The sequence below is a fragment of the Rattus norvegicus genome, chromosome 9 (assembly GCF_036323735.1).
Source record: "Rattus norvegicus strain BN/NHsdMcwi chromosome 9, GRCr8, whole genome shotgun sequence".
In the NCBI taxonomy this organism is placed as follows: domain Eukaryota; kingdom Metazoa; phylum Chordata; class Mammalia; order Rodentia; family Muridae; genus Rattus; species Rattus norvegicus.
The window spans coordinates 1,345,622-1,373,571 of record NC_086027.1 but is presented as its reverse complement, the minus strand read 5'-3'; the positions used below and the strand labels follow the sequence as shown (position 1 = coordinate 1,373,571).

The 27,950-nt window shown below is 53.8% G+C and overlaps 1 protein-coding gene across 13 annotated transcripts in view; it reads left to right on the top strand.

Annotated features, from left to right (window-relative positions):
- Ptprs (protein tyrosine phosphatase, receptor type, S) overlaps positions 1–27,950 on the top strand; it is a 61,604-nt gene that overhangs the window by 20,590 nt on the left and 13,064 nt on the right. For 4 of the 13 annotated variants that reach the window (XM_063266699.1, XM_039083058.2, XM_063266697.1 and 1 more), the window contains exons 3-13: positions 1,017–1,162; positions 1,595–1,736; positions 4,148–4,336; positions 7,661–7,771; positions 16,807–17,076; positions 18,660–19,241; positions 19,881–20,014; positions 20,311–20,455; positions 25,390–25,695; positions 26,417–26,610; positions 26,733–26,759. In XM_063266699.1, coding sequence (XP_063122769.1) covers positions 1,017–1,162; positions 1,595–1,736; positions 4,148–4,336; positions 7,661–7,771; positions 16,807–17,076; positions 18,660–19,241; positions 19,881–20,014; positions 20,311–20,455; positions 25,390–25,695; positions 26,417–26,610; positions 26,733–26,759 — 2,246 coding nt within the window. Of the gene's footprint in view, positions 1–1,016; positions 1,163–1,594; positions 1,737–4,147; positions 4,337–7,660; positions 7,772–16,806; positions 17,077–18,659; positions 19,242–19,880; positions 20,015–20,310; positions 20,456–25,389; positions 25,696–26,416; positions 26,611–26,732; positions 26,760–27,950 lie in introns of those variants that run through there. The other 9 variants (XM_063266701.1, XM_063266702.1, XM_039083059.2 and 6 more) reach the window with 5 other exon arrangements.

Sequence of the window (27,950 nt, the reverse complement as noted above, 5' to 3'; positions counted from 1 at the left end):
TGAGGGGTTTGCTCCATCTCTGAGGGGTCTAACCTGGCCAGTGCTACATTCCCCCACATCCTTGGCTAAGGACATGTGACCCCAGGTGTCTTTTTGGCGGGCAGTGGAGAAGGCCAGTCTGCCTCCATCACTTCATGGGCTGAAGGGAAGTAGAGATCTGGGTTTGGGTCTTGGGTTGTCATTTCTAAGTTCTCTAGGGAACCACATACAAGCCATAATACTCTGAAATCTGTAGCAGAGGACACATAAGCATCTAATGAAACTTCAAGAATTCATGTGCCTGGACACTGGGGGCTGCAAGTTCAGGAGCAGGCCTGGAGTGTGTGTGTATGTGGGGGCTGGTCAGCCTCCTGAACAGTGGCCACTGAAGATAAGTCAGCTCACCTCACGAGTGGAAGTGCCTGGGGTCTGTGGGGACCCAGACTTGTAAACAGAGGGTTCCAGAAGTTTCTGGAGAACCCACCAGGCCAGTGTTTCTCCTTTACTTCCTCCTGGCTCATTTTGAAGCTGGGACTCCCACTGTTGAGGTTTGAGTCCTCATACTACCTCCCAGTTCCCCTTTTGTTCTGTGCTTACATTGTGTTCCCAGCTTTGAGGGACAGCTCTGGGTTCTGGCATCGGGGAGGGGACAGGTCTGGTTGCAGCATAGCTGTGGCTGATGTGTTCAGTCCCAGAGTGACAGGCTACTACCAAACAGCCAATGAAAGGCAAGTGTCAGAGATACCCACCGCAGAGCCCCAGGCAGGCCTCAAAGCTGGTGACCTCCCAAGCCCTCCACTGAGGCAGAGTAATGGGGATTGTAGAGTGGGTCTGAACAAGGCCCGATGGAGCCAAGGCAAACCCCTTGCCGGTGTGCGCCCCAGCTCATGCCAGCCACTCTTGGGCTCTGTGTTCTAATACCAACTTTGCTCATTTTGTACATTTTATCTGGATGTTCATGTAACATTAATGATTGTGAGTGCCTGTGGGGAGGCCTGGACACCCTCAGACCTCCCCTTTCCTTGCTGAACCCCCAGAGCCACCCAGATTTATCAGAGAGCCCAAGGATCAGATTGGTGTGTCAGGAGGCGTGGCCTCCTTCGTGTGCCAGGCCACAGGTGACCCTAAGCCACGGGTGACCTGGAACAAGAAGGGCAAGAAAGTGAACTCACAGCGCTTTGAGGTGAGCTGGGGCTGGGGTGGGGTGCCCTGAACCACATACCCTCTCCAGTGGGGCAGTGACAGCCTCAGGATGCCACAAGGCAGCCATAGCCCTTTTTCTGACACTGCAGGCTTTCCTGAGTGAGTCCTCAGGCCAAGCCCTGCCTCCTCTTGAGTCTTAACTCAAAATCCCACCACACGTGGGAGGAAATGCCCACATCAGATGCATATGTGTCCTGTAGTTGGTATTGTAGGCTTAAGGGTGAGCTCCATTTGGGCACTCAGTGTAGTCAGGGTTTGTCTCTTAGCTTCTCTTCTTTCACCATGACTGATCCTGGTGGTCTCCTGTGTCCCCAACCACGTATGCAGGACACCCAGTCACAGCTCAACTGGGTAGAACTCACCCTGTTCTCACCTGCTCACCTGTACCATCTCCCCCCATCCTCCTCCCCAGACCATTGACTTTGACGAGAGCTCGGGGGCCGTGCTGAGGATCCAGCCACTTCGGACACCCCGGGATGAGAACGTGTACGAGTGTGTGGCCCAGAACTCGGTGGGGGAGATCACAGTTCATGCGAAGCTCACCGTCCTGCGAGGTACAGGCCCCAGGGCTCAGAGGAAGTACCAGCCTATAGACCCCATCCCCAAGCTTAGAGCCAGCCCTCCTACGCTGGATTTTCCACTTAAGAACTAGGGCTTCTCTGCTCCCTGCATTGCTTAGGTCCCTTGGTTTGTGTGGTTTAAATGTCCATGCAGTTTCTTCTGACTTCAAGCTCAGATTGATCTAGGCGATCAGTCAGTGCTTTCTGGACTCTGTCCCTGGGTCTTTTGTGATCCTCTGTCCCTAGTCAGCTTGGGTCGCAAGTGCCCTCTCCAGCTAATCCCTACGACTCCCAAGTAGATAACCACGGTGCCTGAAGCCACAGCTGGTTCGGCCCCACAGAGGAACCTAATAAAGGGTGGGTCCCTAATGGCAGAATGGCCTAGACCCCTGGCTTAGTGTAAGAGGCACTAAACACTGGCACCAGACAATTGAATTCAAATCCTGGGTCAGCAGCTTTAGAGCTGTGATCTGGGCAGGGTTAATGAACTTGTCAGAGCTGGGGTGTCCTGTCCCTTGGGGACACTGCATATGTGGCCATGAGCCACTGCTCTGGTCATCACAGGTCCCCGTGGGCTCCCTCATGAATCTGGGACACAGGGCCAGTGCCACTGGTGGGAGTTCTGAGCTGTCCCAGGGTCAATAGTCCAGGGATTCTGTCATCTCTAACAAGGGGCCCCAGCAGAGTGCTCTGTGATTGCCAGCGCCTGGCAGGGGTGGAGCTGCATAAAGTCCACACACCCTGGCCCCCCCCCTTCTCCCTGGGATATTTTTTGCCTTGACCTTTCCCAGCACAGACTCAGCAGCTAGCCTCCCACCGCTCTGTGCCAGCCTTGTTGTCAACACTAGCAGAGTTGGGCTCGCCTGCATCCATCACACACTGATGCACGAGTCGCTGGAAGTCTGGAAAGAGTCTCCCGCCGCTTTGAGCGCCAGATACCCAGCCATGTCTCTTTGTTCTTTGACCATTGCCTGTGTCTCTCCACTGAGGCCCCCCCAGGACAGACACTCTTTTCCCTGCACTCCATCTCCCCTGTCCCCCAGCTCTAGGCAAGCCCAAGCTATGCCTTCTGTCATGTGAGTGGCCAGAGCCATTGCGCCCACCTCCCTCCTTCCTCTCCATCTGATTGTGACCCAGGGTGTTCGAACCCCAAGGAGTCAGGCATAGTGCTGTGTGGGATGGCAAGCAGTGGTGCCTTTCCCCAGCCCTGCAGCCCAGCTGCTACTGCACACATATATGCACAGGGCCCTTCAAGGCTGCCTGTACATGCATAGGAGCCGGCCATATCTTGGGCTGTCTTCCCTTCCAGGATAGGGGTTTTTGTCTACTTCTGTCCCCAGTCTTCTTCACTGCTGTCCCTTCTGGTATAGGATCCCAAGCATGTGACTGTTGCCATACCCCCACCCCCACCCCAGCAGCCCCCATACTCCTGAGGTGACAGGCATTTCTCTCCAAACATTTTCAGCCACAAGCCAAAAGGTTCCAGTTACAAACACTGGCAGGGGACATGCCCCTGTGCGCAAAGCTGTGCCTGCCACTGTTAACATGGCAAGCAGAGTGAGAGCCCCTGGCCCCGGGTTAGCACATCCTCCTTCTTGAATACATGTTCCTTTTGATCACGTGTCTGGTGACCTCCATTCCGGCTCTGCTGTCCTGTTCATCTGTATGCTGCACAGGCCCCATGCAGAATCTCATTTCTACCTGGCTCTCCTGCAGACATTTCTGGGGCTCAGGTGGTTCTCTGTACCTTTCTTGCTGCTCTCCTGGCAGCCTCGACTGTCTTAGATTCATGCTGCTCCTGTGTCTTTGTCCTGGGCATCAGGTGTCAAGCTGGGATAGCCCACACATCAGGCTGATGTTCTCTAGACTTGGGTTCTGGGTTCTGAAAGGGTCTAGAATGAGTCCATTTGTTCCAGGGCATGTTTGGATGGAGGCAGAAGCAGGATCATGGGGTTGAGTGTGGGAGGAGGGGACTGCAGAAGCAGGTGGCCCGGACTTGAGGAAGAGCTGCTGACTGTTCCTGTCAGGGTGCTAGGGAGCCCGGGTGGGTGTCACCACTCGATGATACCCAGTGTCCTTATCTCTAGCTGTAGACACCAGCGTGATGCCCTCCCAGAGCAGTGCTATCCCAGGTTAGTGAAGGTGAAGGGGAGCCATAGCAGGAAGGAGTGAGCCCTCTGTTACTGGATCACCAGTCAGGCCTGGAATCCCCAAACTCTGCCTATAGCAGCCATGGAGGTTTTGGGGGCTGTGAGCCATAGAGGATGGCAGGAGGGCGGGTACTTTACTGCTATGCACAGAAGCAAGGGCCATGGGAGGTGACAAGCAGGACTGTGGTCACTGAGGTCATTTGCCACAATAACCGAACTCCTGTTCCATTTTTTTCCCCTGCTACACACTCCCAGAGGACCAGCTGCCTCCTGGCTTCCCCAACATTGACATGGGCCCCCAGTTGAAGGTTGTAGAGCGCACACGCACAGCCACCATGCTCTGTGCTGCCAGCGGAAACCCTGACCCTGAGATCACCTGGTTCAAGGACTTCCTGCCTGTGGACCCCAGTGCCAGCAATGGGCGGATCAAGCAGCTTCGGTCAGGTGGGCATAGGTGGCTGACAGGATGAGAGCACCATCGACAGTGGCAGAGGGCCTGATGGGGAATAGGCTGGTACATGGTGCACTTGGAGCAACCTCGGAGTAGAGCTCAGGCCCTGCACCCACACCACAGAGAGTGACAGAGGTCTCCGGCGGGAACAGGGCTCTAGGACTCGATAGTGTGCTTTGTGGGTAAGGATGGCTGTAATCAATGGGTAACTGCTTAGCACCAGTCATGAGGACAGGTTGGCAGGGTCACGGGGGACCCTAGCTCCAGAGGATGTTATAGAATGTGGTTGGTCAAGGTTGGTCTGTATGCATGTGACTCCTTAAGTGGCTCGCCCTGTCTCTTGTTTGTGGGCAAAATGCTGGGACTGGGCTTTCTACTACATGTGTGCCTGCCACATGTCCCTCCCGTGCCCCAAGGGCATGTGGCTCTTCTCGCCCCTCCCTGGGGATGTTTGTGTGCCTGCTGGCCCCTGAGTGTTGGCTGTGTCCTGCCTGTATGTTCTGTGTCTCCCCGGCACCCCGTACCAACATGTTCACATTCTTGTTCCACTCTGCTGCCCTGCCCCAGCCCTGTCCCTGTCCCTGTCCCTGTCCCTGTCCCTGCCAAAGACCTGCTCTGCCTATTGCTGTCCTCTGGGTGGGTGTCCATTTCACACACCTCCCACAAGTCCCCTGAGACACAGTTCACCTGTGGACAAACTGCTCACATCATAGGAGAGGCCCCAGCCTACCGGGAAGCCCTCAAACTTGGAGGCACCTCCTGGCCACCACGTGGCCAATGTTCAGGGGTAATAACTAAGCGTTTTATAAACATGTGGTCTTGAGAGCTGCCTTATACCCCATGGTCCTCCTTCTCCCTCGTGCCCACAAATAGCCAGGATGTCCAGTGGCCATCCTTTAACCTTCTTCTCTCTTCTCCTTTCTCTGTATAACGCTCAGAAAGCTTTGGTAAGTTCTCACTTCCTTGCCACCAACCACTAACAGTTCTTCCACCCTGTGCCCACACTAACAGCCACCGTGACAGTAACTGACCCCACTGCGTGTGGCATGTATACTAACGTCCTATCACCTGCCCCCCATGGTAGGCTCCATAAGACCCCACCCACAAGGAAAAGAGGAAAAACACCACCTGACCTCAGTCTGAGGGCTGTCACATCTCACCAGCATCCCCTCCCCTCAGAGCTTCCTCCTGGGCTTCTCCGGTGGAGATAGGAACATTCCGAAACCAGCTGCTGGGTTCATTCTTGCCAATGTGACACTGACTGGTAGAAGCCCTTTCAAGGCCCTGGGCTTTGTCCCCAACACCACCAAACTAAAGGTGGAAAAGCACTGGTTTTGTTCCCCTTATGGCAATATGAACAACCCCTGGGGCCTCCTGCCACTGTAACCCAGGCAGAGGCAGAGTCCCACCATGCCATTGACAGCCACACAGATGACAAGTTCCCATTGACTTCTATGGACTGTGTGGGGAGGCCTCCAGGGAATGTGATATTTCTGCTGGGCATGATGGCTGTGCGTTTAACCCTGGACTCAGGAGGCAGAGGCAGGAACATTGTTATGAGTTGGAGGCCAGTCTTGTCTATATAGTGAGTGCCAGGGCCACCCCGATACAGGCAAGGTCTGCAGAGTAAGGATGAGGTGCAGGTCCACAGTACAGAAGTGACACCTGGTATGAAAGCCACACTGCAGTCTGTGGAGAATCACCCCATCTGCCTTTGGCCTCAGTTTACCCAACCGTGCAGCAGGCCTGGGCTAGCTCTTACAGCTGCCGCTGAAAAAACCTGGCTTTGGTCCTAGCAAACAAGCAGCATCAGAGACCCCCAGCCTGGAGCCTTCTCTTACTTTGGTGTAACCAACCCACAGATGGCCTTTTTCCTCTTTTCCTTCAGAGTTGAAGGAGGCCACTAGGTCCCCTCTGCCCTAGCTCCTTTCCCAAGTCTCCTTCTCAGCCTTGGTGACACCCAATCCTGTCGCACCAGTGTCCAGCCCTCTAGTGCTAACTCCTGTCCCTTCCTGGTCACTAACAAGACTCCTGGGACCCTGCTGCTACCTGCCCCTCCTGGTTTAGATATCAAAGAACCCCTTGCTGGAACATCAAAATCACCAGAGGGAGGAGGTGTGGCCTCCCTGGGACCCAACCCAGACCCAGGGAGGCTGTCTGCAAGGAACACCACCCTGAAGGCCCATGGCCCCAACCCAGAGCCCTGATGAGGCTGTTTGCGGCCCCACTGCCCAGCAAAGGGACAGGCGTGGCTCCTGGCCCCGAAGCCCCTGCCCTGTGACGTTCACCTGTGTCTCTCTGTTTCCCTTACAGAAAGCACCCCTATCCGAGGTAAGAGGTCCACCCATCACCATCTGGCCCTGAGGTCTAACTAACTATCCCCCAGCCTGCCACAGCCCCCCACCCTCCTGATGTTTTTGTCTCTGTCTGTGGCTTGGGCCAAGTGTGGCTGCAGAGAACAGTGTGGGCATCCAGTTGTGGGACAGGCACCACTTCTCGTGCCTACCTGAACTCCTGCCCCCTGCACTCATGGCCATTTACAGTGAGCTGCAAAAGGACCTTTTGAGATTTGGGGATATTCAGCCAGCAGGGATCAGAGAAAAGAATTGGCCAAAGCCAGGTGTGACACACCCACTTCACCTGAGCCCATGAGAACAGACCAGTGCCTGATAGGCTGTGCATCTTTAAACAGGTCTCCCACCCTTTCTGATCTCTGCAGTGGTCTTGAAGTCAGTTCTATGGTGACTAACCTTTACCACCACTCAAGAGAAGGAGCACAGGGGTCTCTGGGCCCTGTCACTACTGGGGCATAGCTGTCAACAAAACCAAGAATATGGACAAAAAGTCTGGAATAGTGGAATTTAGGAGTCCAGGGTTTCTGTACACGGGTGTCACTGCATTGTGCTTAGTTAATGCAGGTCACCCTCTGCTTCAGAACTTGGGATGAGGTGACTGTGTCCTGCTACTGATGTCCTCATGCCTCACCCTGGGCTTCAGACATGGGATCTGACTCTGTGTGTGGCTGCTAAGTTCTTCACCCAGCAACAATACCTCTGTCCCTTTCCACTGTCTGCAGCTGCACAGGGGGAAAAGCCTGGGCTCACTGCTGCCACACGGAAGTCTGGGCTGACCTGTTAGTCCACAAGATGCTGGGGCAGCCCACCAACCGTCAGGAGTGGCAACCTGCTATGCCATGCCCTGTGACTCTCCCTTTGTCAGTGAGCAGTACAGATGTGATATCAGGTGGGGGTGTTGTCAGGTCGAGCCATGTGCTGGTGCTGGCCATCATGGCCAAGGTCCCATCCCTGTCCCCGCAGGTGCCCTGCAGATTGAGAGCAGCGAGGAGACAGACCAGGGCAAGTACGAGTGTGTGGCCACCAACAGCGCTGGGGTGCGCTACTCATCACCTGCCAACCTCTACGTGCGAGGTAGGGAACTCCGCCAGGCAGAGGCAGGGACCCACTGTCCCACCCTGTCCCACCTTATAACTGGGCTCATGGCCTCCTGGCTCCCCTGTCCTGTGCAGTCCCGAGCAGGAAGGCCCTGATCTCATCCACGGGGTCATTGGAATGATAGTCACCACACCTCGTGGGCCATGGGACTCTAAGGGTTGCACTGATGGCAGGCTGGGTGGGAACAGAGTGGGGTGGGGGGTCAGTCTCGGGCCTACAGGGCCGGGGGAGCCTGAGGGTCACTGCCCCACCACCACGTCCCCACTCCCAAGTTGGCTTGTGTGGTGTCTGTGTCTCCTGTGTCCTGCTGGCTTTGCTTCTCTGAACCCGTGGCCTTGTGGCTCCCTGCTTCCCCACCCCGTCCAGTGTCTCTAGCAAAGACTGTGGGGAATGGGGTTTCCAAGCTGTCGTCATTCAGCATCCCCAACCCCATGCTCAATTTAGAAGGATATACCCAGGCTGTAAGAGGCCAGAGCCATGGTGCTCACATGTGTGCCTGTGGCCCAGTGGCAAGACATGCCTCCTGGTCCTTGGGACCCCCAGTAGGTCTCAGAATCCCAGACTTGCTCAGGTGTGGTTGGAAGCCTGGGGTTCTTGACGGCTCCCTCCCATACCTCCACCCCCAGGAGGGTTCCTGCACGACCCGTGGTGTACCCCCTCTTCCATATCCCGTGGACATACTGGGGACCCTGTCTGCTTATATCAGTTGACCTGCTTACCTTCCTCCCCAGCCTCAGTTTCCCTGAAACGCCCCTAATCTTCATCCCTCTCTACCCAGGGAGGCCAGGCCTGCAAGCTGCCCCTCTCCCTCCAGCCCTAATCTTCCCTAGCTCCTAGTTAATTCCTTTGGGTCCTGGGCTGTGGGTGTTACATCTTGGCTTTAAGCAGGAGGCCCTGTGGAGGGAGGGTTTGAGAGGGTGGGAGGTGGGCCAGTGTGATCTTCTGCCACCATGGTGCCCTGGTGAGTTGCTGTCCCTGCAGGACTCCAGTGACTGGCCTTCATCTAACTTGTGTTTCTTTGTGGACACCGGGGATGGGGGGTTGTGAGTCTGACAGGGTTCAGGAGAGAGGGGACAGCAGGGGTGGAGTAGGGGAGGGAGGGTCACTTAGCAAGGGTGAGAGGAGGGCCAAGGGCCCTGTGTACTCTGGCCAAGCCCCTGCCTGGGGGCTGCAGGTGAGGGTCGGTCGGGAGAGTGCTGGCTCTGCTGGCTGTGCTCAGCCATGATCGAGGACAGGGCAGGAGGTTTATGTTCTTTTTCTTTTTTGATTTTAATTTTTTTAATTTTTTTGGTTTAAAGAAGAAAGCAAACGACTGCAGCTTTAGCCGTGGGAAGTCCTCTTTTTACTCTCTGTATCTCCCCTATTTTTTCTCTTCTCCCCATGTCATTGTGCGCATCAAACCCCCTTTACATCCCTCAGAGCTTCGAGAAGGTTGGTGTGGCTTTTTTCTTTTTTACTTTCTTTACCCACATTTTTACATTCTGAAAAAAAAAAAAAAACACTGATACATGCTCACACACACAAGAAACAGACACTGCGCAGGACACCTGCACACATGCACACAGAAAACAAATAGCAAAACAGATGTAAAGTGGAATCAGGTATCGAGCCTAAAGCAAACAACCCAGAAAGACACACAGAACCTAATGTCAGCCGGCCAGCGCGGCTGGCACACGCGATGCTTGCATTGTGGTCGCCTCTGCATCCCTTGGTAATGTTGTTGCTAAGTTTCTTGCACTCCTCGTCGTCATGGTAACTTGGGCCTGGTGCATGCTGGGAGAATGTAAAAAAAAATTGTCTGCATGCCACTCTTGTTATGGTGGATCCCCAGCCTTTGCTGGAGTGTTTGTCTCCTGTTTCATTTTTTCTTTTTTCTTTTTTTGGTTTTTTCCTTTTCTTATTTTTTTTCAAAAGTTTTTTATATATATATATATAAGTTTTGTTTTGGGGGATCAATTGGTTCTTCGCACACATTCTGCTCTGCCCCCTCCACTGGACACCCTTCCCCACAAAGCTATGTCTTTGGTTCTGTCTTGTTCTGTGCTGTTTGGGTTTTGGTTTTCTTGGGCTGAGCTGTTGTGGTTGTTAGCAAATGCATTGTGAGTTTAAAGCCAGTGTTCCTGTCCCAACTGTCACCCAGAGGGTGGAAGGGGTCCCACAGCTGGGATGCTGTGACAAAAAGTGACCACTTAGGAACCATGTGACCAGGGCCATGGGGGGCGGTGTTAACCATGCTTCCTTCTCCACTTCCCTCTACAGCCTGGCAGGAAACAGTCCCCAAAAGCATGTCCCATCCTCCTGCCTCAGTATATTTAAATCCCTGTTCTCCCAAAGAACACAGCTGGGGTCTGCCAGTGCCCCAACTTTCTGCTCAGTATTGGCCAATCTAAAAGGGAGTGGGGTGCCACAGCTCGAGGATCCCGAGTGCTTGGCAAAAAGGGCACAGTGTGCCAGCCGGCAGTGTGCCAGCCCGCAGTGACTTCATGCAGCGAGGCTTATCTAACATTGCCCACGGGATCAGGGAGCAATGTGACAGAGAGAAGACCTGGCCAGCAGCAGTGGGCCTCTGCCTCTAGGTGTAAGCACGGGTGTGTTGTCCCACAGCATGGTCACTTTCTGAATCACCTGAGCATCAGGGCTGTGGAATTCTGGAGAAAACCAGGGGCATTTGGGGCGTGGCCTCTCCCCGACTCTCTCCCTCCCCTTCTTTGCTTGTCCCTCGATCTTTCTAAACTTTCTTTTTCCTTCTTTCTTAGTTCTTGTTCTCTTTGTCTCTGTCTCTCTCTGTCTCTCTTTCTCCTGAGATTCACACATCCTCCACCGGCCCTATCCACCTTAGAGAATACACCCCTTTAATGCCCAGTCTGCTCTGCACCTCACTGCTCCCTGGGATAACTGTGAGCCAAGCTCCCCGAGGCAGTCACCCACCCACAGACTCCTTTGCACCTTCCCAGTTATTAAATCAAAAGCTGATCAGGAAAATTCTCTAGATGAACCAGGAAGGGACACTGTCGCCTTCGGTATAAAAACTGCCAGCCTGTGCCCCAGGCAAACTCCCAGGACCCTCCTCAGAGCAGGTGCTGGGGGAGAGGAATCCCCAAGGACACCTAACATTGGAGAAGGCTCCTGTGCAGGCCCCACCTTGGCAGGTGCGGGTCTCCAGGTGTGTGACCTTGTACTTGTCACTTGAGTTCTTAAGAGTTCTCAGTCAAGTGAACTATGAAGTTCTTAGTGCCTGCTGGCCCTAAAAGCCGACAGCATCACATGCCCTGGATGACGTGAGTCCTGGACACCCACGTGAGTTGAAAGGGGAGGAAGGAAGGGACCTCTAGCCTTACGCAGCCAGGTGCCTCCAGTGTTCTCTGTTTAAGTCTGACAGTCTAAGGGACAGTGGCCAGACTTGCTGAGCAAACTCTCAGCCCCGAGTTCAGAGTCAGAGCTGCATGAAAAAAGACGGCCTATGGGTGCTGGGTTGGTGGGGGCTAGCTTAGAGAGCACCGCAGTGCAGGAGCGAATCTGCAAGCCCGCCTGGATCGTTTGCTCTTTATTGGTGTTTTTCTGAGGCCTATCCTCTGAAGGCAGGTGGCTCTTCTGGGACCAGTGATGTCATTTTCCCCCTTGTGATTTTTCTCTGATGAAGTCCTAGGGCCCAAGAGAGGCAGAGGAGGACACCCTGGAGCACTGAGGCCCCCTCGGCACACCAGAACCCACCAGGAGAGCAAGGCAGGCCTGTGAGGCCTGCAGAGTGATGTGGAACCTCCCCCATTGCAAAGTCAGCAGCCTCAGAGTCAGTCAGACAGACAGACAGACAGACAGACAGCCCTGGGTGTCCCCAACTATCAGGCTCAACTTCTGAGGAAGCCCCAGGAGCTGCCCTACCCTTGACCTTTAGGGACTAAATGGCCACAGCCCAGTATAGGGTTGTTTCTGAATGCACGTTCTACACCTCTCTGGGATGTCCTGAGGGAAGCTGGTGCCAGGAGATGGTCAGATGATGTCATCGAAGGCTGTTCACATTTTTCCTCAGCAGCAGTTTAAAGCTGTAAGCCTTTAATGGTTTTTCAGGTTAACCCCAAGAGAAGGCACTGAGCACAGTGCACACAGTTCAGGTAATGATGCATCCCCCACCCACCCGCTGAGGAGGGACAGCCTCTCACCTACATGGGACATGAGGTCTCTGGGATCTGAGCTTCTAATGCTGGCTTCCTATTATCCCATACAGCCAGCAAGGCCGAGGAGGCCCAGTCCCTCCGTGATCGCTGAGCTTAGTTTGCTCCTAGACAGGTTGACTGCTCCTGTCCCCTGGGGAGACAGGTTGGCCTTCAGTGAGACTTCTGTACCCAAATCCTAAAATTTGTAACCTGACTTCTAGGTCCCTAGAATGGGAATCGTGAGAGATCTGAAGCCTGGAACTCCTCTCATTTCCCCCAGATGCTCTGTGGGATCAGCTCCCCCTTACTATTGGCTGTGCCCTGACAGTACACCAACCCCCATTACCCTGTCCTGTACTGAAGGAGAGGGCTCTCAGGGCGGGGAGACTCCAGGGGGTCTGGTGGAGGTGGGGAGGGCGGGCGTCCCACAGGAACACTGAGCACTGACTGATATGTCGCCTGCTGCCTGCCTCACCCTCTGCATCTGTGTCCCCTGTGGTCGGTCAGGACATTAGATTACACCTGGTCCGTGGGAGAAGCCACAGTCTCCCATGGGCACAGTGTTGGATGGGGGTGGGGAAATCAATTGGCAAGAATGTAAGGGGAATCAAAAAGGGATAGAGGGCTCCCTTTCTCTCTTTTACGTACACGCACACACGCACATGCGCACGCACACGCATGCATGCATGCACACACTCGGAACAGTTGGAAATGATCAAGGCTACTGATCAGCTGCCCAAGCCAGGGCTTGGTCCTCTGGGCTTTCATAAGGCAGCTTCCTGGCCAAGGGAGCCAGTTGTGGAACTGGAGACAGGCGGGACGGGAAGGGACAGGAAATAGGCTTTGAACTTGGGCCTCTGCCCCACCACCCATGACAGGTGTAATCTAAACCTTACTCAACTCCCACCCCAGAGGCTGCACAAGTCCTTGGCACATCCCCCACCCAGCTCGCATCTACATATTCATTTTGGAGTTTAGAGAAACAGCCACATTTTTCTCTCACTCCAAAATGCCCAGCAGAGCCCCCCCCACCCCCATCTGCGGCTTGCTGCGTCATTAGTTGTGCAATGCTGTCAGACCCTTACCTAGCGCTTCAACCAGGCCACCTCACCCACTCACTCCTCCTTTCCTTCCCCACCTACCCCTCACCCTCAAACCCCCACATTAAGTTTTGGTTTCTGCCTCTTCCTGCTTGGGGGAGGGGCTGTCTCCTAGTTGCTTTGATGGTTTTCAGTTGGTTCGGATTTTTTTTTTTTTTTTTTTTTTTTTTTTTTTTTTTTTTTTGCCATGTGAATCGGGGTTTGAAGCGACCATCCCCTCCTAACCTGCCACCACCATCCTCCCACCCCTGCCACCCAACCCTCCTGACCCCACTCACCCACTCGGGTTCCCCCTGCTGGGACCCTCCCCGGCTACTCGGTGACCAGAAGAGCTGGGGACCAGAGCCAGCTGGAGCAAGCGAGGACCAAGGCTGGTGTTGCCCCTTATAACCCGCCTGGACCCTCCTTTCAGGTCGGTAATTTGGGGCGGGGGTCCCTCGGGGCCTGACGGTCCTGTGGGCCCTGCCTCCACCTTATTTCCTAATGTGCACCTCAAGCCTGCAGCCAAGGGGCGGAGGAACAAAGTGGGCGGGCGGGCAACTGCCCAGAAGTGGGCAGAACACAGCATCAGCCACCACGCTCACTGGCTGGGAGGGTGCGCGGAGGGATGAGAGCCACCTTCTGCCTGCAGCACCCTCCCTTGCATACTCTGACAAACCAACCTACTTCCCACAGGACATAGAAACCAACAAAGAGCCTTGAAAGCCAGTAGGCAGCATTTCTTGGGTGCCCTAGACACCTTTGCAGTTGAGAGCTACTGGCCATTTAACTGATAGGGGGTTGGCCACATCAGAACCAGTGACCATTAAAGTGACATGTCGTCCTCTCCAGCATTTAACCTGCACTCAGCTCTGGAGGGACACTGCATATTTTGGTCATCTGAAGCCTCTGTGCTTTGAAAGCTGAGGTCAGTTCCACATAGCAACACCCTTGACATAAACTAAAGTTGGGTCAGACATGAGCAAGGCCTGCAGAGACCTACCTGGTCCTCAGCGAGTGAGTGAGCTGTGTGAGGTGAGCTTTGGACTCTGTTCCTTTAGGGTTCCAAATACTCCTTCCTTCGTCCTCTGCATCCCCTCCCTCAGTAAAGACACACACATCTAAAGGAACTGAGATGGTGAGAAAGGGACACTCAGCCACCATTGCTGCTCACCTGTGAGTGCGAGAGTGGCAGGTGTGGCTTTGAGGTTGGCAACTCCTCATCCTCCTCAGCTTCGTCACGGCTCTGGCTGGCTGCCTCCTCTGCTGTAGACTGGGCTTGTTGGGTGAGATCAGATGAGACAGCCGTGTAACTCAGACCTCCAGGTCTCAGACAGCTTCAAATAGTGCGCCTAAGCCACTGGACACAGAGACTCATGCCTGTCATCCTAGCATTCAGGAAGCTGAGGCTAGACCATTACAGTGAGTTGGAGGCCTGGGCTATCGAGCAAGACCCTTTCTCAACAGATAGCTGTTGATTGATAGATAATGGCTACTTGTGGATGAGATGGTAGAGATGAGTGGCTGAGGTAGCCAGTTGAGTCTTCTGTCATGGGGGTCTGGACAACAGTGTTGGCAATGCCCTGACTGGCCTGGAGATGGAACTGGGCTCTGTCCACTCAGAGCCCGTTCCCTGCAGGTCACCAGATAGCCTGTACTTACACATATGGAGCCTTAGATCCCAGGATGGGGTTCTAAGCCTCTAGGTTCTAGGGTACAGTGCCCTGAGCAAGGTTGAGGGGTGTCTAGGGAGACTGTTCTGGGTCTGTGTTGGTCTGTCCTGAGGATATCTTCTCTGGGGGCTGTTACCCCTTGGATGCCTTACTGCCTAGCCAAGACTCCTGGGTGCTGGGTGTCGAGGCCAGATGCTGTGTTCTGCTAGTGGGGAGGGGCCCTGGGCATATTCCTGGGACAGCCACAGCCCTTCTCTGTTCAGACCCCGATTTTCAACCCCATACCCATTCCATGTTTCTCTTCTTGCTTTGAGTGTTGGTTCCTTTCAGGGTGCTTTTGTTTGGTCTTTAAATTTCTGTTTTTGCTTTATTATTATTTTTTTTTAATTTGTCTCCTCCCCAAACCCTTCCTGGTTTTGGTTTGGATGTCAAATGCCATTTTCTGTCCTGGATTAATTAGCCTCTCCACACTCATTCCCACTCATTCTGTTTCCATGACAACGCAGCCTCAGCATCCCCCCCCACTCCAGCCTTGCTGTGGATGCTGGCAGCAGGTGGCTGGCTGGACCCCAGTGCCGCCCCCTCTGCTCCTCATTCTCTACCCAGCCATGTCGGAACTGTGTCCCCAGTCCTGCCCCACCTCCCCTCCAGCCTGCAGGGGCTCATGCCTTTCCTCTCCCTCCCCTCCATTGTGTGTCCTCCATGACTCTGGACTTTTTGTAGGGCTACGTTTTCCGAAGGGTTCCAGCCTGCAGACCTTCACTCAACCTATCAAAGAGTCTTCACTGACCCAAGGCCATGCTCTTGCCCCTTAGCTTCTTAGGGCTCTGGTTGGACTTGGCTTCGAGCCTCACCCCTGGGAAGGCAAGTCTTCGAGGTCAGGTCCCCATGAGTGTCCCACGCCCATCCCAGAACCCACCCAGCTTCTGAAAACGGAGCCCTGGAAATGTCCTGCTGCCTTCCTAGCCCACAAGGCTCCTGCAGAAGGTGGCATTCATCCCCACCCACTAAGGAGTACAGCGAACATGTCCTGACCCCAACGCTCCACCTCCTCGGCTCCTACTTTTACTAATTCTCAATTATGAGTTGTTATTGGATATCCTAGTATGGTTCTGCCAGGGCTGATGTGGCAATGCATCTGGTGGCATTACACCACATCTGCTAGAGTAGAGGACCATGCAGCACTGAAGTGGGCCCTTCCTTCTGCTGTCTCTGTCCCCGTCCCCATCTCTCCCCTCCCTCCCCTCCCCTCCCCTCTCTCTATCTGTCTTTCTCTTTGTCTGTCTGTCTGTCTGTCTCTCTCTCTCTCTCCCTCTCTCTCTCTCTCCTTCCCTCCCTCCCTCCCTCCCTCCCTCTCCCCCACCCCCCTATCTGCATGGTGTTTGTGATTTCTAAGAGCTGCATCCTATTGATGGAAACGTGTCCAATCTGACAGAAGCTTTAGAAGGGTTTCTAACCCTAAACCACAAAAATTTCATCAGCATTTCTCATCTTTCCCTGGGGGGTTGGCCGGAGGCCATGGAGGTCCCTGGCCTCCACCTCCCAGTTCCTCTCTTTTATGGTCAGTTCTGTCCTCATTCCCAAGGAGGCTGGCAAGTGGCATCCCCACAACACAACTTCTTTGTGTGTCCCCAACCCCAGCCCTCAGCACCAGAGCCTTCGAGAACCTTTCATGGTAGTTGCCCCTCTCAGGAGCCCATGGAAGGGGCTACCCACTGGAGCCATGCCTGTCCACAAAGATGAGAAATTGCTGATAAATTTTTGTGTGTACTTACATGCTGCGATCAGTGAGTGCTGGTCGGGGAAACCCTGTTGCTATGAGATAGCGCTTTGTGTCTCACTCTTGGTAGATCTCTATTGTTTGTGAAGTTCCTACCTTTGAAGTTTCCTTTGTGTTTTAATAATTTGTTTGGTTTTTTTTTGTTGTTGTTGTTTTGTTTTTTTTTTTTTGTTTTGGTCTGTTTTCATTTCGGGGAATGAATGATCTGGGGCTGTGATGGCCCTGTTTATATTTAAATGGCTTTCTACCCTTTTCCCTCTTTTTTTTCTCTTTCCTCTTCATCCTGTCCATTTCCCACTCCTGCCAAAACCGCCGCCTGCCCCCCCAGTCCGCCGTGTGGCCCCCCGCTTCTCCATCCTGCCCATGAGCCACGAGATCATGCCCGGTGGGAATGTGAATATCACTTGTGTGGCTGTGGGCTCACCCATGCCCTACGTGAAGTGGATGCAGGGGGCAGAGGACCTGACGCCTGAGGATGACATGCCCGTGGGTCGGAATGTCCTCGAACTCACGGATGTCAAAGACTCAGCCAACTATACTTGTGTGGCCATGTCCAGCCTGGGAGTGATCGAGGCCGTTGCTCAGATCACTGTAAAATGTAAGTCAGGTCCACAGTGGGGATGGGGAAGGAATGGATGGGACACATACCTCACCCTGGTGTAGGCAGGAGCAGAGCTGGAAAGAAGTGGGTGTGGCCAACTAGAACAGTGGTTCTCAACCTGCTGGTTGTGACCTCTCTTGGAGTTGAAGGACCCTTTTAGAGGCATAGCCTAAGACCATCAAAAGACACAGATATCTACATCACCATTCTCAACAGTAGCAAAAGTTACAGTTATGAAGTAGCACTGAAGGTATGAAGTTATGAAGTAGCACTGGCTTAGAGTCACCATAACATGAGGAGAACTAGATTACATGGTTGCAGCATTAGGAAGCTTGGGTCAGATGCTCATGCCTATGGTCCCCATACTTTGGAAACTGAGGCAGGAGGATCAGGGATTTGGTGTCAGCTTGAGCTACACAGCAGGCATTGAGACCCCAGGGTGAAGCTCTCAGTTTCCCAACAGGGTCATGTCCAGGGAGGGAGTGGGTTTGGTGGGAAGTCTAAAAGTTAAATAGGTAATTCAGATAGTGAGATGAGGGCAGTGAGTCAAGGCCCTTGGGCTCAGGGGACGGGGACGAAAAACTGCTGCTGGCTTGAGTTCCAATTGAAAGTCCAAGACCGAGCTTAAGCAGGAGGACTCACGAGCTCTGGCTCTCCACTTAGGCAGAAGAAGTGAAGTATTTAGAAGGGACCTCACATTTATCTTTGGCAACACGGAGGCTGTAAGGTAGCACTGAATCCAACATTTATCTTTGGCAACATGGAGGCTGTAAGGTAGCACTGAATCCAAACACGGGAAGTGCACAATGAGCTCAGCTATTGCTGACCCATTGATTGGACTGAAGATTAATTGTGTAACTGCCAAGCCTTGCCCTGTGTGGGGAATAGCAGCTGGGTATAAAACCCAGGCTGGTCTGATGGGGAAACAGGTGGGAATGAGAGGGATTGAGGTAATGCTACCTGTAGAGGGAAGGAGGAATGTGGGAGCCATGTCTCTCTCTAGGGACAAAGTGTTGGAGGTGTGGAGAAAGCTAGTGAGGAGTGACAGACAGATGGAAGATGGAATCCCTGTGTGACTGAAAGAGTGAACCACAGACACAGGCAGGACTGCATAGACAGCTGCTCACAGCAGATGCTGCTCCTTTGTAAATGTCCTCTGTTTCACAGAGTAGGGACAGGAAAGGGCCTTACTGTTTAGCTTAGGAAGCTAAACTTTAGCCTCTGAAGTTTCTGAGACAACAGATGAGTTCCATTGTACCTGCCTGAAAATGCCTCAATATAGGGTCATCCTCTGCTACATAGTGAGTTCAAGACTAGCCTAGGCTACACGAGGCCTTGTATTATTTTAAGTAAATATTTTCAGCTCTAAGTTAAAGTGCTGTGTGCACTCCTGTCTGACATGGTAGTGTGAAAGTGAGCTGCTAACAGTGTTGTAGTTGTGTTCCAATAAAGCTTTATTAATAGCTTCGATACCAAATGATGAGACGAGATGAATGGGGTTACTAGGCCTGTGTATTTGCTGAGGAAACTGAGGCTGAAGTGAATGTGTGGTCTTGAGTCACCCCACCTCCCTCCTGCAGCTCTCCCCAAAGCCCCTGGGACTCCCGTGGTGACGGAGAACACTGCTACCAGTATCACTGTCACATGGGACTCAGGCAATCCTGACCCTGTGTCCTACTACGTAATTGAGTATAAATCCAAAAGCCAGGATGGGCCGTATCAGATCAAAGAAGACATCACCACCACGCGCTACAGCATCGGCGGCCTGAGCCCCAACTCTGAGTATGAGATCTGGGTGTCAGCTGTCAACTCCATCGGCCAGGGCCCCCCCAGTGAGTCGGTGGTGACCCGCACAGGCGAGCAGGCACCAGCCAGTGCTCCCAGGAATGTTCAGGCGCGCATGCTCAGTGCCACCACCATGATTGTGCAGTGGGAGGAGCCCGTGGAGCCCAATGGCCTGATCCGTGGCTACCGCGTCTACTACACCATGGAGCCCGAGCATCCGGTGGGCAACTGGCAGAAGCACAATGTGGACGACAGTCTTCTGACCACTGTGGGCAGCCTGCTAGAGGATGAGACCTACACTGTGAGAGTGCTCGCCTTCACATCGGTGGGCGATGGGCCACTGTCAGACCCCATCCAGGTCAAGACCCAGCAGGGAGGTGAGGTCTGGGGAGTAGTTCCTCACATGCCTGCCACGGTGTTGTGCTAGAGTCAAAAAGGACAGAGTTATCCCAGCCAATCCAAGCACCCAGCCTCCCATAGGCCAGCTCAGCCATTCATCTGTTGACTTCCAGTTACCTCCTTCCCCTTTAGTTACTGGAGTAGACACACACACACACACACACACACACACACACACACACACACACACACACTGCCATTGTAGTGTCACCTCCTAAACAATAAGTATGTGCACCCCAAACCCCATCACTGGGATAAGGGGCAGAGGCAAGCAGATGTGTATGAGTTTAAAGCCAACCTGGGCTACACAGTGAAACCCCATCAAAAGAAAAGAATGGGTGAGAATAAATGCCCAGCCCCAGGCTATCCCATCTGCCCTCTCCCTGCAGTGATTAGAGAGGGGTAAGTGATTTCAGGGATGGCCACCCACAAGCATACAAAGTGGTTATGGGCTGGAAGTGTCCTGAGATTTGCAGGCAGCGGGGGTGGGGGGGTGGGGGGTGGGGGTGGTCAGGAGCCTAGCTTGTAGCTGGAGCACCCTCGAGGGGTCAGGTAGCTTGTGAAGACACTGCCCTTCCCCCACCTTGTCCATCCCTCACACTGTGCTTCTCCCCTAGTGCCCGGCCAGCCCATGAACTTGCGGGCTGAGGCCAAGTCAGAGACCAGCATTGGGCTCTCGTGGAGTGCACCACGGCAGGAGAGTGTCATTAAGTATGAACTGCTCTTCCGGGAGGGCGACCGAGGCCGAGAGGTACCTGGGCTGAGTGGGTAGCAGGGGATGAGATGGGTGGGGCCTGCCACGCAGGCCCCCGGTGGCCTCTTGTCAGTGCTGGCTTCTTACTCACCCCTGCCTTCCCATCCATTCTCTCTGCCCACTTTGCCTCATTCTGCACATATCCCCTGTCTCTGTCTCTGGTGGATCTCTGTTATCTCTTCCTCTCTGTCTCTCCTCATCTCTGTGTCTCCATCCATCACTGTCTCTGTACCTCCCTCTTTGTCTCTCTGTCCCTGTGTCTGTCCACCTGCTCCTGGCCCATTCGTTTTTAGGTGGGGCGAACCTTCGACCCAACCACAGCCTTTGTGGTGGAGGACCTCAAGCCCAATACGGAGTACGCGTTCCGGCTGGCGGCTCGCTCGCCGCAGGGCCTGGGCGCCTTCACCGCGGTTGTGCGCCAGCGCACACTGCAGGCCAGTACGTGTCTCTCGGCGCCTTTTCCTTGGGGGAGGGGGGTGCAGTGGCCACTAACCCAGCCTGAGCTCCTGGGCGGGGGCGTGGGGAGGGGGTGCTTCCCGCCTGGCCTGCCTCAGCCTTGGCCATGTCTGCCTGCCGTGCCTTAGTTTCCCCAGAGCAGTGTGGGTCTCCCCATGGGGATGAGACTGGCACAGAATGGCCGCTCAGCCTCTGGTTCCTCCCTTCTCTTCCTGTATGTGGGACTAGTCCTGTCCACAGGATGTTGTCCGTGAGGGCCCATGATGACCCCTGGGTGACCCTGGAGTGACCACTCCTCTCAGGTCCTCTCAGCTCTTGTCATCTCACAAAGGACATGGCTCTGGAAGCCTCAGGATAGAGTCCCCAGTGACCCAGTTATTCAGAGTCACATCATTTTGGGGGGCAGGTGTGGCCCTTGATACAGGGTCCTGGTCCCTAAAGCAGCTTGCTGTGCCTGCCTGGTTCCTGTCACAGGTTTCTGTTTCTGGGGCACATGGTTGCCCCCATGTCCCCACCATCATTCCTACAAGTCAGCTCAGCCCCTTTGGGGCTGCCTCACACCCTGCCTGCTCTGCTCAGCTTGGCCAGCATAGCCTCTACCACTGTGGTTCCTTGCACCTCTTCTAACCCCTCAGCAAGTCACCATGTGGCCACCAAATGTGGTTCTATCTGCAGACGGTGACCCTCGCTCCCTATGCGTGAGCATACAGTGGGTCTCAGGCCCCACAAGGGTGATGTACACTTCCTTGGGCCAGGGTTTCTCTGAGGGAAAGGGCCACAGAGATCTGGTTTCCTACCAGCCTGCCCACCCCCCTGCTGCTTCCTACCCCCAACCCCCAGCACTGAGCCCCAGGTGGCTCCAAGGTGGCAACTGTCAGGTGGAGGTCAGTGAGGGTGGCCTGTGGCCTGGGGCCACCGAGCGGCCGGTAGAGGTGGCCCACAGGTGAGTATCAGCCAGTCTCAAGCAACTCACAAACACAGCCCACCCTGCGTGTCCCCTGCCTGCCCTGGGCAGCACATGGCCCAGAGGGATGTCAAAATGACCCCATCTAAACACAGCACATTCTCTTCAAGCTGCACAGTACACGTCCCATTCGAGACACCACGCAGGTTGGGCTGGATTGTGAAGGTCGTGACCTCTGAGGTCACCCAGAAAGTGTCTTCATCCCAGCCATGTGCGCTCCAGGGCGGCCCAGGACAGGGAGCTGGGGGGAGAGGGCTCCCCTTCTCACCGATACCCAGGGCCAGGCCTGTCCCCAGGGCCCTGGGCTCATTAGGGCCTGTCAAGGGTAGGTGCAGGTCTACCTGCTGGCCACTGCGGGTGTCCTCAGACCCCACCGTCCCTCATTGCCCAGGGAGCTGCACAGTGGCTCTCCCGGCATGGGTCGCCAAGAGCTCATAGCCTTGTAGCCGGCGCCGTTCCCTCTCGTAAGAAAGTCTGTTAAGTTAGCGCTTGAAGGAGTGGAAGGTAGGTAAAGACTGGGCGTCTCTGTGAGGCGTCTGTCTGTCTGTCTGTCTTTCTTTTATGATTTATTTCCCATCATCGCCACTGTCACCCGTGCTTCTTGTTTTATTATTGTTTGGTTTGGTTTTACCTTTACCTCCCTCCTGTTTCACAGCAGAAGCTCCCTTCCAGCACATTCCCCGGTGGCTTATTTTGTTTCCATCACCCTTGCTTGACTTCCCCACCCCCACCCCTGGGCACTTTGGATTGGGGTGACTGGTCAAGAAATGGGCCCCAATCTATCCTGTGGCTACTGTCCAGTTTCCAGGAAGGAGAGCTGAGAGAGCTCCCCAGGGCCCACAGCAGCCACTGTCTTTGAATAGGAAGCCGAGGTTGGATTTTAGGTCCTAGGATGCAAAGTCAGGGAACGCACACAGTCAACATTGACTAGGTGCCAGACCCACAGGGGCATGGCAGGTTAGAGGACCAGGGTTGTAGTCCTGCCCAGCAAGCCACCGTAGGCTTCCTGCAGGAGATGGGTCCCTGAGTGGTGTGTCTGCCACCTCCACAGGCCTAGATCTGTGGTCCCTTGCTCAAGGCCAGACCATCCATAGCAGAGGGCTGAGCCTGAGTCTGAGCCCTGCTGTATACTCAGAGTGGGCACCTGCTATTTCTGAGACTCCAATTCACTGCCAGCAAAATGAGGTGTGCCCCTGGACTTCCTGGGTGATCCAGAGTACACAGGGTGGAGCCTGGCACCAAGCAGGTGTACAGTCAATCAACAGCCAGCTTTGGAGCTGGGTATCCTGTCTGTGGTTTAGGCAGGGCTCAGGGCCACAGAGAGCCAGTGTCAGAACCCATTGCAAGCCCGAAAAGGGAAGTGGGTGCTAGTGCACCCCTATATTGTCAGTAATTTCCATAGGCTATCCTCTAGTCCGTAGTAGGGCTATAAATATTTTGTAGGGCCCTTGATGTACACAGTAGGCATGCTGTTGTGAGCAGAGCCCTGCTGTTTAGCCTATCACCACATAGTCAGTGCTCCTTAAATATTGTTTGAAGTTTAAACACAGATCAGGACGTACAGCGTAAATGAAAGCCTTTCGTGACAAGCTACAAGATGCCAGTGCACAGTAGGTCCCTAGATCACATAAGGCTCTGACAGTTCTGCAAGCCTCTTCATATACAGTAAATACTTCATGCTACTTGCTCTAAGGAAGTTAGCTTGGTGTTTTGACAGCCAGCAGGTGCTCAGATCTGTACTGTTAGACTCCCGCAGCTCAGGGTTTGCTCAGCACACAGTTCCTGCCAAGTCCCTGGCACCATGTGCACACAGTATGGGCTCAGTTGTAAGTACTGTAACCACTCTAGTGTCAGGTCATGACACCCGACACATAGTAGGTGCTTCATATATGAAAGCTAGAATTGCGTCTGGTAAAGGTCCCATAGCCTGGTCTGGCGTACTATAGGTACATAGCTAAAGCTCCTAACAGCACCTGGCACCCAGTAGGTACCTAAGAGATGAGAATTCTTGTTTCACAGGGCATAGTTGCCCAGTATCTGACACAAGCAGGTATTTAATATAGGGAGACAATTACTCCAGTGTGTGGTATACTGTGGGCATTTAATATATGGAGGCTGTTAATCCAGGGTCTACCTAACACCAGTAGGTATTTAATGTGTGGAGATCATTTTTTAGTCAGTAAATCTTCTGATGTAGTACCTGACACACAATAGGTAGGCACTTAACGTGAGGTCAGTATTAGCCCAGTCAGTGCCTGGCATTCGTGCAGTATGTGTTTAACATTCAAAGATTTTTGGTCCAGTGCCTGGTATACAGTGTTTGATGTATGGGTGCTTCTAGCCCAGTACCTGGCACACAATAGGTATTTAATATATGCAGCCCATCAGCTCAATACCCTGCACACAGTATTGCTTAATATGCAGGAACTTTTAGCCTAGTGTCTGAAACATAGGTCTAGCTCACAGGAGGTACTTAATATGTGTGTTCTTTATACTCTATAGAGTCCATAGTCCATGCCTACCACACAGTAGGTATTTAAAATGTGGAAGCCTTGGTTTTTCAGTAGAACCCCTAGCATAGTTCTGGTACACAGTAGGTGATTTAGTTTTTGTAATCTGACTTTCTTATATAGCCAGTAGCATAATACCTAGCACATAGTAAATGCTTACTATGTAAGAGCTTTTAGCTTAGCGCCCTGGCACACAATAGGTGTTCAGTATGTGGGGACTTTGTCCAGCACACAGTAGGTGTCTTATAGGATGTGTCCAGTGCTAGTATGGTTTTGCTACAATAGGTGTCTGATGAACTAGCATCTCAATTTTTATTTTTAAAACACCTGGCATGCTCACAGCACACAATAAGGCCAGGAGCACAGTGGTGTCTGGAGCTTGTTGTTGGCACAGCCTCGGGGCCTCTGTGGCTCGACTATTCAGTAAATAGATGAACCCTAAGCTAGTTTAATCTTCAGCACTATGCAAGGGCTCATATTAGTTAGATGTTTAGTGAATAATATGCTGTTGGCTGAGACACCTTGTACATAGTAGGATTCTGTTTCTTGACTGCTAACCCTCTTTGCAAATACCCAGCACATAGTAGACCTTCAACAGCACATCTCTAGTTTATTCTATGTGAAGCCTTTGTCAAGGCTTCACATAGTATGTACCTATATGTAGGGCTTCTCTTACTCTCCCCTCTTGGCATGGTACCCAGAACATAGTAGGTGTGGAGGTGGTAGGTGATTTTGCTCCCATTCTTTGGAGCCCTTGGTGGGTGCTTGACACATAGTAGGCACTCAGTTTCTGGAGCTTCAGTTGCAGTCCTAGTCATGGTGCCTGGCACATAGCACATGCCCTTTATATATCAGTGTATGCCGTTCCTGGCATGTGCCTGGCCTGTAGTAGGTATGCAAGAAACAGGTTTCTCTAATGCTATTTTCTGAAGGTCATGACAACACATGTCCTAGCAGTGAGCAGGTGCTTAGCATAATTCCCTTGTGGTGCCTGGAACATAGTAGGAGTGTGGATCCTTAGTATGTGGGGCTTCTATTGCAGTTTTGTTTGACAGGACGCCAGACACAAAGTAGACGCTTAATAATTGCTTTCTGTATTCCATGAAGTCTGTATCACATTTTTGACACACAGTAGGTATCTGATGACATACTCAGGAACATAGCAGAGCCCAGTGGCCAGAGTGCCTGGGTCATAGTACTGGAGACATACTGTGCACATGGCAGTCAGTCACTGTCCCACAGCAAGCTCAGCAGTTCTTGGCCAGCCCTCCCGGACCCGCCCCCCTGCCCATCTCACCTTTGATTGACACTCGCTTCTTTTGGGTTCGACTTCTCTTTGGTTCGTTCTGTTTTGTTATCATCTTTTTATTTTCTCTTTCCCATCTTCTGTCCCTGCCTTCCCCGCCCATCCCACCTCCCCGCCCCCATGCTCTCCCCAATAGAACCGTCAGCCCCCCCTCAAGACGTTAAGTGCACCAGCTTGCGCTCCACGGCCATATTGGTAAGTTGGCGCCCGCCACCGCCAGAAACTCACAACGGGGCCCTGGTGGGCTACAGCGTCCGCTACCGACCGCTGGGCTCAGAGGACCCGGACCCCAAGGAGGTGAACAACATACCCCCGACCACCACTCAGATCCTTCTGGAAGCTTTGGAGAAATGGACGGAGTACCGTGTCACCGCCGTGGCTTACACAGAGGTGGGACCAGGGCCCGAGAGCTCGCCCGTGGTCGTCCGCACCGATGAGGACGGTAAGTACCAACCCAGACCACACCCGGGCTGTGCCCACCCCTGGCAGCTCCAGCTCTGGGACGGGACTGGGATCAGCAGGAGCCAGGAAGCCAGTGAGAGCTGGCTTCAAGTTTGGGTGCCCTCTTCCCAGGGCGCGCCTGTAGGTGGCCTCTGGGGCCCTGCAGCATCCTGCCTGGAGGCAGGCGGCCACCTTCACCAACATATACCCACAGTGGCCTGATAGCTTCAAGTGAAGGGCTAGTGTGAGCCACAGGCTGGGGCTGGGGCTGGAAACCAAGCACCATGGGAAGAGTAAAGTGCTGTCAGTGCCAGTGCAGGTAGAGGTGGGGTTTGGACTTGACAAAATCGGAGACATTGATCTATCTGCTAGCCTAGTAGACCAGGAGATGATAGCGTTTGGTGAGCTCCTCCTACCTGACTGCTTAGCGTGTTCCAGCTTCCGGATCGCAGATTCCATTTTCCAAGCCTTAGTTTCCCCATCGGTAGACCTCAGGGATGTGCATCAGTTCAGAGGGGGGAAAGTGGTAGGGATGGGGCCTTGGAGAGAGACCCTGGGCTCTGGGAACCGCAGTGGTTGTTGTGTGGTGCTGCAGCAGATCCTGGGAACATAGGGTGTAGCAGAGAGCCATGCCTTCCCAGTCCAGCAGCTGCCCAACACCCTGGCCCGGAGCAGGGCCTGACGCCCTGGTAACAGCCCCGCTGCCCCCTCCTGCCCGCCAGTGCCCAGCGCGCCCCCGCGGAAGGTGGAGGCGGAGGCGCTCAACGCCACGGCTATCCGAGTGCTGTGGCGCTCGCCCACGCCCGGCAGGCAGCACGGGCAGATCCGCGGCTACCAGGTCCACTATGTGCGCATGGAGGGCGCCGAGGCCCGCGGGCCACCGCGCATCAAGGACATCATGCTGGCGGATGCCCAGGTGGGCGGGTGCGGCTGGGGTGGCAGGGGCGCCTGGGCACTGTCTCCTCTCTCTGTCCCCACTCTGCTGCTGGCTCCCCTCTCATGTCCCTCCTCTCTCTCCCCCCACCGCCTCCCGCTCAGTGGGAGATGGACGACACTGCCGAATATGTAAGTAGTCTCCAAGGCTATTCTGCTGCTGTCCTCACTGTGCAGTCTGCATGCCTGTAGTCCCCTGGTCTCCTCCCCTGTGACCCTGTGTGCCCTCCATAGCTTCTGATGGACCCTGGGTCAGGAAGGACAGTGGTCGGCTTACACGAGGTGCTCTAGAGGAGAATGGATTTGCTCTGTGGCCTCGGAAAAGTCAATGCCTATGTGCTGCTCTGGGTCTGTCTGACAGAAAACATGGACTCTGTACAAGGTCCAGAGTTGCCACTAACCTGTCTCAGACCCTATAGGGGTCTCTCTCATGCCCCAATGGGAGGCCCTCTTTCTTTCTGCCTGAGTTTTTGTCCCCTCCCCCACTCCTGTGCTCCTGAGGATTTGAGGATTTCTGTACTGCCAGGCATGCACTCTGTGTGTGGTGTGTGTGTGTGTGTGTGAGAGAGAGTGTCTGTGTGTGAGAGTGTGTCTGTGTGTCTGTGTCTCTGTGTGAGAGAGAGAATGTGTGTGTGTGTGTGTGTGTGTGTGTGTGTGAGAGAGAGAGAGAGAGAGAGAGAGAGAGAGAGAGAGAGAGAGAGAGAGAGACCGGAACACCCAGGAGGGCACCAGGACCTAGTGTGCTCCAACACCTGCTGTTTGGGGTACAGTATGAACAACAAACTATACCCCAACATGGAGTCACACTGTTACCTATATGGGGCAGTGAGCACAGTGGGAAGGATTTGGCCTGAGACAGGGTTAGCTAACACCCCAATCTTTATTGTAGACCAGGGTTGGTTCCTGCCTCTCTTACTTCTCAGAGTTGTTCCAATTTAAGTTTTCGGTTTGCATCTTTAGATGACTGTTTCATAACTGGCTTTCGAATTCCAAGTAGGGTTAACTGTTGTATTTCTCTCTTTTTTTTTTCTTTTTTCTTTTTTCTTTTCTTTTCTTTTTTTTTTTTTTTTTCGGAGCTGGGGACTGAACCCAGGGCCTTGTGCTTGCTAGGCAAGCGCTCTACCACTGAGCTAAATCCCCAACCTCAACTGTTGGATTTCTCAAGTTGATTGTGGGCAGCTCTGATAATCCAGTGGGGTCAGAGGGAAGCCAAGGCGAGTGTGTGAAGGCCCTTAGAGAAGAACCCAGGACCCCCTGTAGCTGGGGCACAGTGCCTGTGGGAGGCAGAGAGAGAGGAAGGAGGCGGGCAGCAGATGAGCAGGG